Source organism: Colobus angolensis, unplaced genomic scaffold (genome assembly GCF_000951035.1).
Source record: "Colobus angolensis palliatus isolate OR3802 unplaced genomic scaffold, Cang.pa_1.0 Scaffold569, whole genome shotgun sequence".
Lineage (NCBI taxonomy): Eukaryota > Metazoa > Chordata > Mammalia > Primates > Cercopithecidae > Colobus > Colobus angolensis.
The window spans coordinates 961,051-972,215 of NW_012119254.1; the positions used below are offsets into that span (position 1 = coordinate 961,051).

Consider the following 11,165-nt stretch of genomic DNA (forward strand, 5'->3'; position numbering starts at 1 on the left):
CATAATAAGTGGCAATGTCGAAGGGGAAGCTAGAGGAGGCCTGAATCCTCTGAGGGTTATGGGGTTGGTTATTAGAACATAGCATCTTTAGGAGCAAAATGGATGGATAGCCAATGAGGTCATAATTCAATATGTACCATGAGTCAGCCTCAGGAGGCTAAGGGCAATTGCTCCAGTAGAAAGTCATGATTTCTTGTTCTGTTTCCAGATTTAATTTAATTTTTCAACGTTGAAACCACTGACTAGAGAAGAGGCCATGATCCCAGGAGAAAGACCCTGCAACACATTTTAACTGCACATGGTAATTATTTCCTAGTCGTTCCCAAAAGGTACTAGTCTCCATTTACTTGGGTAGCTGTGCACTGGGAAAAGGGGACTACCCAGATATTTGTTAGACACGGGGTCTGAATTGACACTGATACCTGGGACCCAAAGCATCTATTGTAGAGGAGACATAGAGAGCCATGTAATAAATGGAGTCCTGGCTAAGGTTTGGCTGATAGTGAGTTATTTGTCTGATAATGTGTCATTTGTCCAGTCCCTGAATATATTATTAGAAGAGAAATACTTAGTACTTCATACACTCCCTCATACTGTGCCCCTGGCCTACAGAGTCAGACACTGGAAAAGACCAAGCAGGAACCTTGAAACTGCTTCTACCCTCTAGACAAAATAATAAATCAAAAACAGTATCTTAACTGGGTGGTATTGGTGGAGGAAATTAGTGCCACTGTTAAATGTTTAAAAGATACAGGAATGGTTGATTCCCATTGTATGCATATGGATTATAAAAAATGAGCAGATCACCAGCAGCTGCACTAAGTAGTAGTCTCAATTTCAGTTGCAGTGCCAGATACAATATATTTTCTGTTGCAAATGAACATGGCACCAGGTGCATGATGTGCCACCATTGGTTGTGCAGATGCATAATTTTCCATCCCTAACAGAAAAAAGAGGGATCAGAAACAGTTTGTATTCACAGGGAAAAGATTACAGTATACACTTATAGTCTTATAACAGGCCTATTTAAACTTTGTCCTTTGTCACAGTATGAAGAATCTAGACCATCTGGATGCCATGGAGATTATCACATTAACCCTTTATATTGAGGATATATTTATCAAATCAGATGAGCAAGAAGTTGCTAGTACATTGGAAACTTTGATAAGACACATGTTCTCCATAGGGTGCAAGATTCAGGAACCCGTTATATCAGTAACATTTTCAGAGTTCCACTGGTCAGGGGCATGCTGGGAAATCGTATCCAAAGTAAAAGACAAATCATTGCCTGCTGAACCTTCCAAACATACGGAAGCATAATGTCTGCTAGGCCTCTTCAGGTTCTGAAGGCTGTCAGTCCCAACTGGGAATACTGCTTCAACTCAGTGCAGGAAAGGCTTCCAACTGTGTGTGGAGCTTCCAAGCAGAAAAGGACTCTGCAGCCATATGATCAGGCAGGTTCAAAGGTTCTGGATTTAGTGGTAGGAAAAGATGCTGTGAGGAATTTATGGCAACTTCCCTGCCTACAGTAAAGGAATAACAGCCCAGAAACAAAGGATTTTAGAATAAGGTTAGTCCCTCTTTAATGGAGAGCCACACACTTTTTGAAAAGCAAAAATACTTTGTTTTATGAGATGATGATGTATGAGATGGAACACCTGACCATGGGGCAAAACCCACCATGTGGTCAACACTACCCATTATGAACTTGGGTTTTATAAGACCTACCAAGTCATATCACCAGGCAGATGCAGCAACAATCCATTGTAAAATAGAATTGGTTTATTTAGGATTGAGCAAGAGCAGTACCAGAGAGCTCAAGGAAGTTGCATAAAGAGGCAGCCAGGATCCCCATATCATTCATTGTTGTATTAATGCCTCTCCCTCAGGTTACACCTAAAGATGTGTGGGTCATCCCTTAAGACCAGGTGAAAAATGAGGAAAGCCCAAATTTGGTTAATGGATGGGTTGCTTCTGTGGCTACAAGATGAAAATAGATGGCAACTGCCATATGCTACTCAGTGGTGGCACTGAAAGCCAGTCACAAGGGAAAAATCTTGCCAATGGGCAGAATTTCAAGTGGGGTACCTGGTCATTGCTTTTGTGTGAAAGAGAAGTAGGCTGAGCTTAGAATATATGTACGGTCTTGGGGAGTGAGAAATTACTTGCACTGGCTATTAAGAGGCCTGGGAAGAGAAAGATTGGAAGATTCACTAGGAAGTATAGAGGCATGTGGCATATGGGAGTCGGCATGAAGTGTGGCGTCCTCATATTGTATGTTAATACTTACCCTGATTCTGGCACAGTGGGCATATGAGCAAAGCGGTCATGCTGGGCAGTGATGGAAGTTATTTCTGGGTTTCACAGCCTAGGTTCTTTTTTTTTTTTTTTTTTTTTGAGACGGAGTCTCGCTCTGTCGCCCAGGCTGGAGTGCAGTGGCCTGATCTCAGCTCACTGCAAGCTCCGCCTCCCGAGTTTACGCTATTCTCCTGCCTCAGCCTCCCGAGTAGCTGGGACTACAGGCGCCCACCACCTCGCCCGGCTTGTTTTTTGTATTTTTTAGTAGAGACGGGGTTTCACCGTGTTAGCCAGGATGGTCTCGATCTCCTGACCTCGTGATCCGCCCGTCTCGGCCTCCCAAAGTGCTGGGATTACAGGCTTGAGCCACCGCGCCCGGCCCAGCCTAGGTTCTTATTCCCCAAAGCTGAGCTAGTGTTTTGTCACTGCCAGAAGTCCAAACTGCCAGAAACTAGGCATGAAGTGGCTCGTTGATTATACTGGGCACAGTAATAGACATGCCAGGTCTAAGTTTTGTTGTTGTTGTTCACATTGCATTTTTAAGACTTACAGAGTTTCACTGGCATGGCATCATATATAACTTCGTATCAGACCAGGGAATGTCCTTTACAGCAAAGGAGGCATGGGGGTAGGCCCATGATCATGCAGTTCACAAGCCTTATTATACATTGAATCAACCAGAAACTTCCTGATAAGAGTATTGGAAGGGCCTGTTAAGTAGCATCAGCTTGGCGGTGACATTCTTGAGAATAGGGTATCATTTAAGATGCAGTATACAGTTGGGGTTTAAGAAGTTTTTATGGTGCTATGCCCCCAACAAACTAGGTCTAGCAACCCATGAGTGGAACAGGAGTGGACCTGCTTGCTGTCACTTATTTGACCCTCTTGAATGTGTTTCCTACCTCAGCGACTCCTGTTGAATTATAAGCTGCAACCACCACCCAGCCATTTTGAGTTCCTTATGCCAATAAACCAACAGGCAGAGTCACTATGTGGGGTAATTGATCCTGATCCCTCTTCAGTAACTTGTTGCCCCAGCTTCTGGGAGTACTGACAGTAAACAGCTTTCAACTTCTACTGACAGCTCCTTCAGAGATTGTATCAGCTGATGAGCCTCATTGCCCAGAGTCATGCTCTTTCCTAGAGTGACCCATACTCAAATGACTTATCGGTCATCTTCACCGAGCAACTCTGAAAAGCTCCCTGTGGAGTCAACTGATATCCAAAGGCACCCCTTAGAAAACATCTGCATACTAAATTCCATCTCAGTCTGCCTGCTGAGGGAACCCAAAAGTCATGAGGGCCTCGTGGAATGACTTTTTACAGACTTTTGTCTATAAAAAGTTTTCATACTGCTTGAAAGTGCTAAAACAGGGTAAAGAAAATATTTTATGGAACTGCTATGAGGGGTACCTAATGTGGTCTTGAGAGCCTCGAAAGTTTTGGATAGGGGAACACCAAACCATTCAATTTATCCCTTCAAGTTAAATGTTAACAAAATGGGAACAAACTGTTTTTGAAATGGCCATAACATAGTGAGAGCATTTTGAAAATAAATATTTGGAAATGTTTGTTGGTTACATACGTTTATTCCTGAAAATACATGTCACTGTAACAATGCTCACACTTGTAAATGGAATTTTCTATCCTGTTTAAAAATCTTCCAAAAGACCTTCTAATTGAAAACTAACTGATTAATCTCAGGCATCTGAAAGCTTACTAACTAGATTTCAATGAATATTTGGGATTCCTGGGGAACTAAACTGAAAAATTAGTATTACAATTTTGCAAATGGAGCTAAGAGTGTAGGATCCAAGTAGTGTGTGTGTGTGTGTGTGTGTGTGTGTGTGTTTTGAGCTATGACAGCCATAAAAACCAAGTATTGAAATAACTGAATTTTTGACCGGGTGCAGTGACTCACACCTGTAATCCTAGCACTTTGGGAGGCTAAGGCGGACAGATCATTTGAAGCCAGGAGTTCGAGACCAGCCTGACCAACATGGCAAAACCCTGTCTATGCTAAAAATCCAAAAAAATAGCCAGATGCAGTGGCACATGCTGAGCTGAGATTGTACCACTACACTCCAGCCTGGGCGACAGAGCAGACTGTGTCTCAAAAACAAAACAAAACAAAAAACAAAAAACAACCAAAACCAAACCAAACCCCCCAAACAAAAAACCCTGACTTTTCAAAATATTAAATCACAGAACATTTTCTAATGAGAAAGCATAAAGACCTGGCTATCTAGTTACTTTGAACAGTTCCTTTAACTCTTGGTCAAATATTTTAATGGCATTTTTGGTGACAGCAAAAACGTATCAGTATCATTGGTGAAAAAATGTTGCATATATTTTATCCCTTAAAAATTAGCCAGGCGTGGTGATGCATGCCTGTAATACCAGCTACTTGGGAGGCTGAGGCATGAGAATCACTTCAGCCTGGGAGGCGGAGTTTGCAGTGAGCAGAGATCATGCCACTGCACTCTGGCCTGGGGGACAAAGCGATACTTTATATATAGAAATATATATTACAAATTTATTTTTTATAAATTATTATATATATTTTTTGTTCAAATATATATTAGTAGAGTAACATACATGTTATACAACACACACATACATTGGAGCATGTGGTCGAAGTGATTTTTAAAACCAAAAACAAAGCTTTGTTAAAAGAAATTTCTACAGATGGTTCCTTCTTGGTTTTACTGGATTTCATAATTTGACTGGGTTCACCTATTCCCAATATCCTTTGAGGTTTGAGGAAGTCAGCAGTAGAACTGAAGACAACTGATCTTATCCTATAGTACAAAAGCTAAATGCTACTGTACATTTAAGCATAACCAAGTAAAACAAACAAAAATAATATACAGGGACTTTGATAATTTTGACTTCTCACGAAGGAATGGGTCATATTCTTCAATAAGTATGGCTGAGTATATCTGTGTTTTAGTTTTTCTTTTCCATCATGTTATCACAGTGTTCAAAATTGGCATACCTTTTTCTTGCAGGATTACTTTTTGCTGACAAATTTGTTTTTGCCCCTTTAATTGCCCAGAGCTGCTCCTAGACTTTTTTTTTTTAATTTTTATTTTTTGCTATGGGATTTTAAAGAGGCTACTTTCCTCACATATTGCATATAAAATTAATGCTAATTAAAAATACTATTAGCAAGACCTAAGTTCTGATATTCCCTATAACTAATGCAGCTAAAAGACTAAATGGCCGTTTCATTTGGTTTGTCTTTGTACTATGCCATTCTTCCTCTCCAGTCTCTGACACCTCCCATGACAAATAATGTAATTATAGCACATGGCTCATGTATAGTATATTATTTGTTATAGTACAACTTTAATACAGGCAAGTCCATTGTGGTTGTTATCTAGGGTAACTGGCTCCAATTAATTTCTCTTGAGCATACCACTCTGTGACTGGCATTGTTTAGACCTTTTTTACTTGGCAAACTCATGGTTTTAAGATTGAGGTTTACTTTACATTTATTATTATGCTTAGGAACCTTTCCATCTCTTATAGGAAGAGGCCTATCATTCTTACATTTCACTTTATTAATGAAACAGCACTGGAATAATTTCTGATTGAAATGTAACACTGTCTTTGTTCTCATAATCAAAACTGCATTTAGAGAAGCTGGTAATATTTAAATAACATTTATTAACCTAGAGTATTTTAATATATCCTTTAGATGGCAGAATAGAAGTACACATCCATCCTGGCAACTAAGTGCTTTAAGAAACCCCAAAACCCCAAAATTCTATCTGATAACACGGAATAATCTTACATTTCTAGAAATAAGGGTTCAAATTCAATGGTTTTAGGTCAAAGTTTTATGCATAAAATTCTTTGTTTTCTATTCCTCTTTTAAACACAAGATGTTAACTTCGGTACTCTTGAAATCACAGAATTCTACTTTATCCCGTGCTTGCTGGGGATTTGTTGTCTGGACAACTTTGGCAATGCGGGTCACTTTCTATCAAGTAAACCAAGTTTCCTGTCTACCTGATGATGATCTCTGAAGATTCCTATTTTTCAAGATACCTCGCTACATTAAAGATTAAGTGTCCTTTTGTGAACAAATCGGGGAACTAAACCATAAGTGCTATTAGAGAATTAGGATCACTTATGATTAGGTGTTTGAGACCAGCCTAGACAACACACCAAAACACCCATCACTCAAAAAAAAAAAAAAAAAGAAAAAAGAAAAAAAAGAAAAAAGAAAAAGAGCTAGGCTCAAGTCAAGGATCCTCCCATGTCAGCCACCTGAGTAGCTGGGGCTACAGGCATGTGCCACCAAACCCTGCTTTTTTTTTTAATAAAAACAAAGTTTAGCTATGCTGCCCAGGCTCACCTTGAACTCCTGATCACAAGTGATCCTCCTATCTCAGCTTCCCAAAGTACTGGCATTACAGGCATGAGTCAGTGCCCGGCTAAGCCCAGGAGTCTGAGGCCACAATAAGCTGATTGCACCATGGTAACCAGGCCTGGACAAGAGAGACCTAGTATCAAAAAACAAAAGAAAGAAAAACAAAAAGGCAAAGCACCTTCTCGGTCAACATTACCTTGGCTGTGCCTTGGTAAAAATTAGGAAAAACTACCCCTACCTCTAGGTAGATGCACCTCATTGCCAGGACACATTACTTCTTGCAAATAACCTGCTTTCATCTCATTGGCTGGGTGCCCATCTGCATAGCTGCACAGCACAGTCCAAACAAACTGTATGTGGTAGCCCAAGTAAACTGAAATTATTCCAAATAAACTGAAATTTAAGCACTTGAAAAAAGCTGAATACTCATTATGAAGACCGTGTGGTATTCTAAGTTCAATGTTCAGTGTCAAAATAGTTTAACAAGTTTTACTGAAGGGTTCAGACTTTCTCTCCTTAATAACTTAATGTAAAATGATGCCCAGAGTACCACTGCAAATTGAAGTCACTTTTTTTTTTTTGAGACGGAGTCTCGCTCTGTCACCAAGCTGGAGTGCGGTGGCGCAATCTCAGCTCACTGCAATCTCTGTCTCCGGGGTTCAAGCAATTCTCCTGCCTCAGCCTCCCAAGTAGCTGGGATTACAGGAGCGCACCACCATGCCTAGTGAATTTTTCATCATGTTGGCCAGGATGGTCTCGATCTCCTGACCTCGTGATCTGCCTCCCTTGGCCTCTCAAAGTGCTGGGATTACAGGCATAAGCCACCACACTCAGCCAGACACTGTTACTCTTAAAGTCAAAGGATCATAGAGTGACTTTACATACCTTTTAGTTATTTGAAAAATTTGGGGAACACTGATAACTGAAGGGAAATAAACCTGCAAATAATTTCCCAAGTTCCATTTAGATTTTTCAAAGGTTGTCTACGAAACCTGATATTTACACATACATACATGTATTTGTGACAGAAAATGGAATAATAATTTACAATGGAAACAGGGTGTGCATGTATGCACTGTAAAGACTCTTATTGAGCCTACTTAAGGTACTGGTGTGAAAAATAAAGGTGTTAAAAAGCCAGTATTCATTGATGCTGTCCAAACAGTCAAATACATGCAGGATAAGCATATGAACTAGTCCTATATTGAGAATCATGTATTTCAAAAAAATTAAGACTAGTAACCTAATTTTTAGTGACAATATATTCATGTACTATGCAATAGCACCAACTGAATGTCACTGGTGGTAGGTAGTCTTACTCCTACAAGAACATACTCAAAGGCAAATGCCTTATATCCACAGATTCAAATTGACATTTCTTGTGTTTGAATTTTCTCTTCTCCAAGTGGTTTTATCAGTAAGTGCCAGATCAAGCCAATCAGTGTATATATCCCAAATCCTTGTATATACCCCTGTATCTGTAATTCAATGCCATCCTTTTCTTTTTCATCTCCTACCAAATTAGGGGGTAATCTTTTTTTTTTTGAGATGGAGTCTCACTCTGTCACCCAGGCTGGAGTACAGTGGTGCGATCTCGGCTCATTGCAACCTCCACTTCCCAGGTTCAAGCAATTATCCGCCTTTGGAGGGAACAGCTGGGACTACAGGTGCATGCTGCCTTGCCCAGCTAATTTTCTGTATTTTTAGTAGACAGGGTTTCACTATGTTGGCCAGAATGGTCTTGATCTTCTGACCTCGTGATCCACCTGCATCGGCCTCCCAAAGTGCTGGGATTACAGGGGTGAGCCACCAGAGAGTCAACTTTTGAATATTCTCAAAGTTATTTACAAAGGTAAATAATTAAAAATAGCAAATTATATTCCACTTGGTAGCCTGGTTAAGTCTTTCCTTCATGACTTCTAGCTACCACTCTACATAATCTAATTACTCAGCACCAAAATACTAGCATGGTCCACCAGTGACCCTCAAGTGTCAGTATTTCTGATGATTTCCAGAATTCAAACATTGAAATGTATTTTCCCTTTCTGTATGAAATTCAGGTTTTTCAAGGCAAGGTCATCCTATCCTGATTATCTTTTTAAATTTACAATACAACTAGAATATCCAAATGTATAATGCTAAGTTTGATATTCCCCAAATTTCACTTTACTGGTGGTTTTCAGTGAGCAAGCAAATTATTATTCACTGTAATTCTCAGGAAACAATTATGAACATATATATTATGTAAAATAAGACCAGTCAAGTTTATACTGTAATTTTTCTGTAACAGTCATTCAATTCTGTAGAAAATTGCAAACGTTTATTATTAATATTTACATTTGGTTCTGTAAACAAAGCTGGTAAAAAAAATTTCCATACATATTTATAAAAATTTCAAGAATATGATCCTTATCACTTCTGAAAAGTATGCATTTTTTAAAGTCTAAAAGCCAGTAAATGTAGAAGTTGAAGGGGACGAGAAAAACGCTGTTAACAGATTATTTGAATTTTCCTCTTCCCAAATATCTAAAACACTGCATATACCACTGTTTTCCGTGTAGCTTGTGAAACCCAAAAATTCTGATTTCTCTTCACTAGTCTGAAACAAGTCTAGTAAAGATTGTACTGGTGAACTACAAATTCTGTTTTCTTCTTGTGTAATAAATTCAGTTCTTTTATCAAATTCAGCATTTGGTTCCAGATTTTCTTTTCTATTTCTTCCTAATATTATTTTCACTTTTCGATGTATTTTACCAGAAGGTAAACTATCCATATTCTTGATGTCACATTCATTGGGTTCCTCAGGAGTAGTATGGGATGGAGCCTTTGCCTGAACAGTTAGGTGCTCTTGTGAACTGTTTCTTGTTATCAGACCAGAATCATGAGTAAACATTGAATGAAGGTCCTTTTCCTTGAGATCCTTTGCTGGAAAAAGCATAATATCTGACTTTTGTTTTGGTTGAGATGCACTATCATCTGTACTGAAATCAGAAACATGTACAGATGCCTTTACGTTACATTTACAGTGATCTGCCCTTAGTTCTTCTAAGTCATTTTCACTTAACGTGTCTTCGGAAATGTCAAGAATGCACTCCTGTTTGTTTTTATGTAGAGGTAGCTGTGTAAAACTCTGTCTTATGTCATTGTCAGCTGTACTTAACATGGAACATTTATTAGTCGTTTTCTCATTAAGCCCTCTTAATTCATTTGAAGGGTGGGGGATGGGCTCTGAAATAAACAGAAGCTCTTTTTCAGTTTCCTGGGTCTCTTTATACAGGAAATTCTGCTCCATCACTGTTATATCATCTTCCCGGCAATCTTTCTGAGAAATATGTTGGTATTCCACTTTTTCCTTTTGTTCAGTCTTTTTCAGGACATTTGCAGAAACAGGAGAAAGGGATCCAACACTGTATTTTATTCTTTGTAGGAAAAATAAAAGAAAAATATTAAAATAATTGCTATCAAAAATTCCTGAGTAGTTAGAAATTAAATTAGTAAAAACATTATATAATCGTTGAGAAACCTATTTAACTTAGGAAATGTTACAAAAATACAAACATCTTAACATTTTGCCAAATTAACATGAGCTGTTTTTAAAGTAATACCACTTTTCAGATATAGCTGAAAACTCTAGTGTACCTCTCTCCTCTACATTCCTTGCCTCCCTCCCAGAGATAACCAATATCCTGAATTTTGACATTTAAAATTACTTTAATCATGTAAATGAAAGAAAGATGATAGTAAAGGGATCTGAGTCTGCCCCTAATTTTGCTTTCATTATTCTGAACAATTTCAAAACTTCTGTGCTTTGATTTACATTAATGCACATTTTACTCTTCATTTTACTTAGCAATGTGGAGAATAAGTATTTACTGAGAAATCTATGGCAAAAACATATATTTTAAATTTATATTTAAAAATATTTAATATCGAAGTGAGCTAGAAACTTAGTATCTTTATACTTTCAAAGGTGATAAAGTTGTAACTTTTGAGCTTCAAACATATTTGACCTAAAATTATTTTCTTCATGGAGCATCTTGATATCCCTGAAATGCCAGTTTGTATTAGACAACCCTAAATAATATACCATTAGAGAAAAAGTTAATAGCTCACCAATTACATTTTATGTCCCGCATGTCACAGATTAACTGTGAGAAATGATACAGTTTTTCCTGCCCCTTCAACCAGAATGTTTTTTGTTTATCTTGTTCATACATTTACTTACAAATAAATATAAATCGTTGAACAAATAGGCAATAAAAAAATATTAAAAAAAAAAAGAAAACTAGTCTAACCTGGCTTTTAAGTCCAAGATGTTTAGGAGACTTGCCCACAGAAGTAAAATTAGTGCACATAAAAATAAGACCATCAAGGAACAACCAGTACTAGCTCAGAATTTTGCTACAGACAGAATTTTTAAGGAATTATGAGTTTTTAGAGTAGCCCGCATAGGTTTTTTTTTTTTTTTTTTTTTTTTTTTTTTTTT

At 38.1% G+C, this 11,165-nt stretch overlaps 1 protein-coding gene across 2 annotated transcripts in view; it reads right to left on the bottom strand.

The window, feature by feature from the left end:
* Positions 1-8,921: 8,921 nt before the first annotated feature.
* The window catches only part of DBF4 (DBF4 zinc finger), a 33,054-nt gene continuing 30,810 nt past the window's right edge, over positions 8,922-11,165 (bottom strand). For both annotated transcript variants that reach the window (XM_011961763.1, XM_011961762.1), the window contains exon 12: positions 8,922-10,098. In XM_011961763.1, coding sequence (XP_011817153.1) covers positions 9,123-10,098 — 976 coding nt within the window. In that variant the 3' untranslated portion in view covers positions 8,922-9,122. The remainder of the gene's footprint in view (positions 10,099-11,165) is intronic.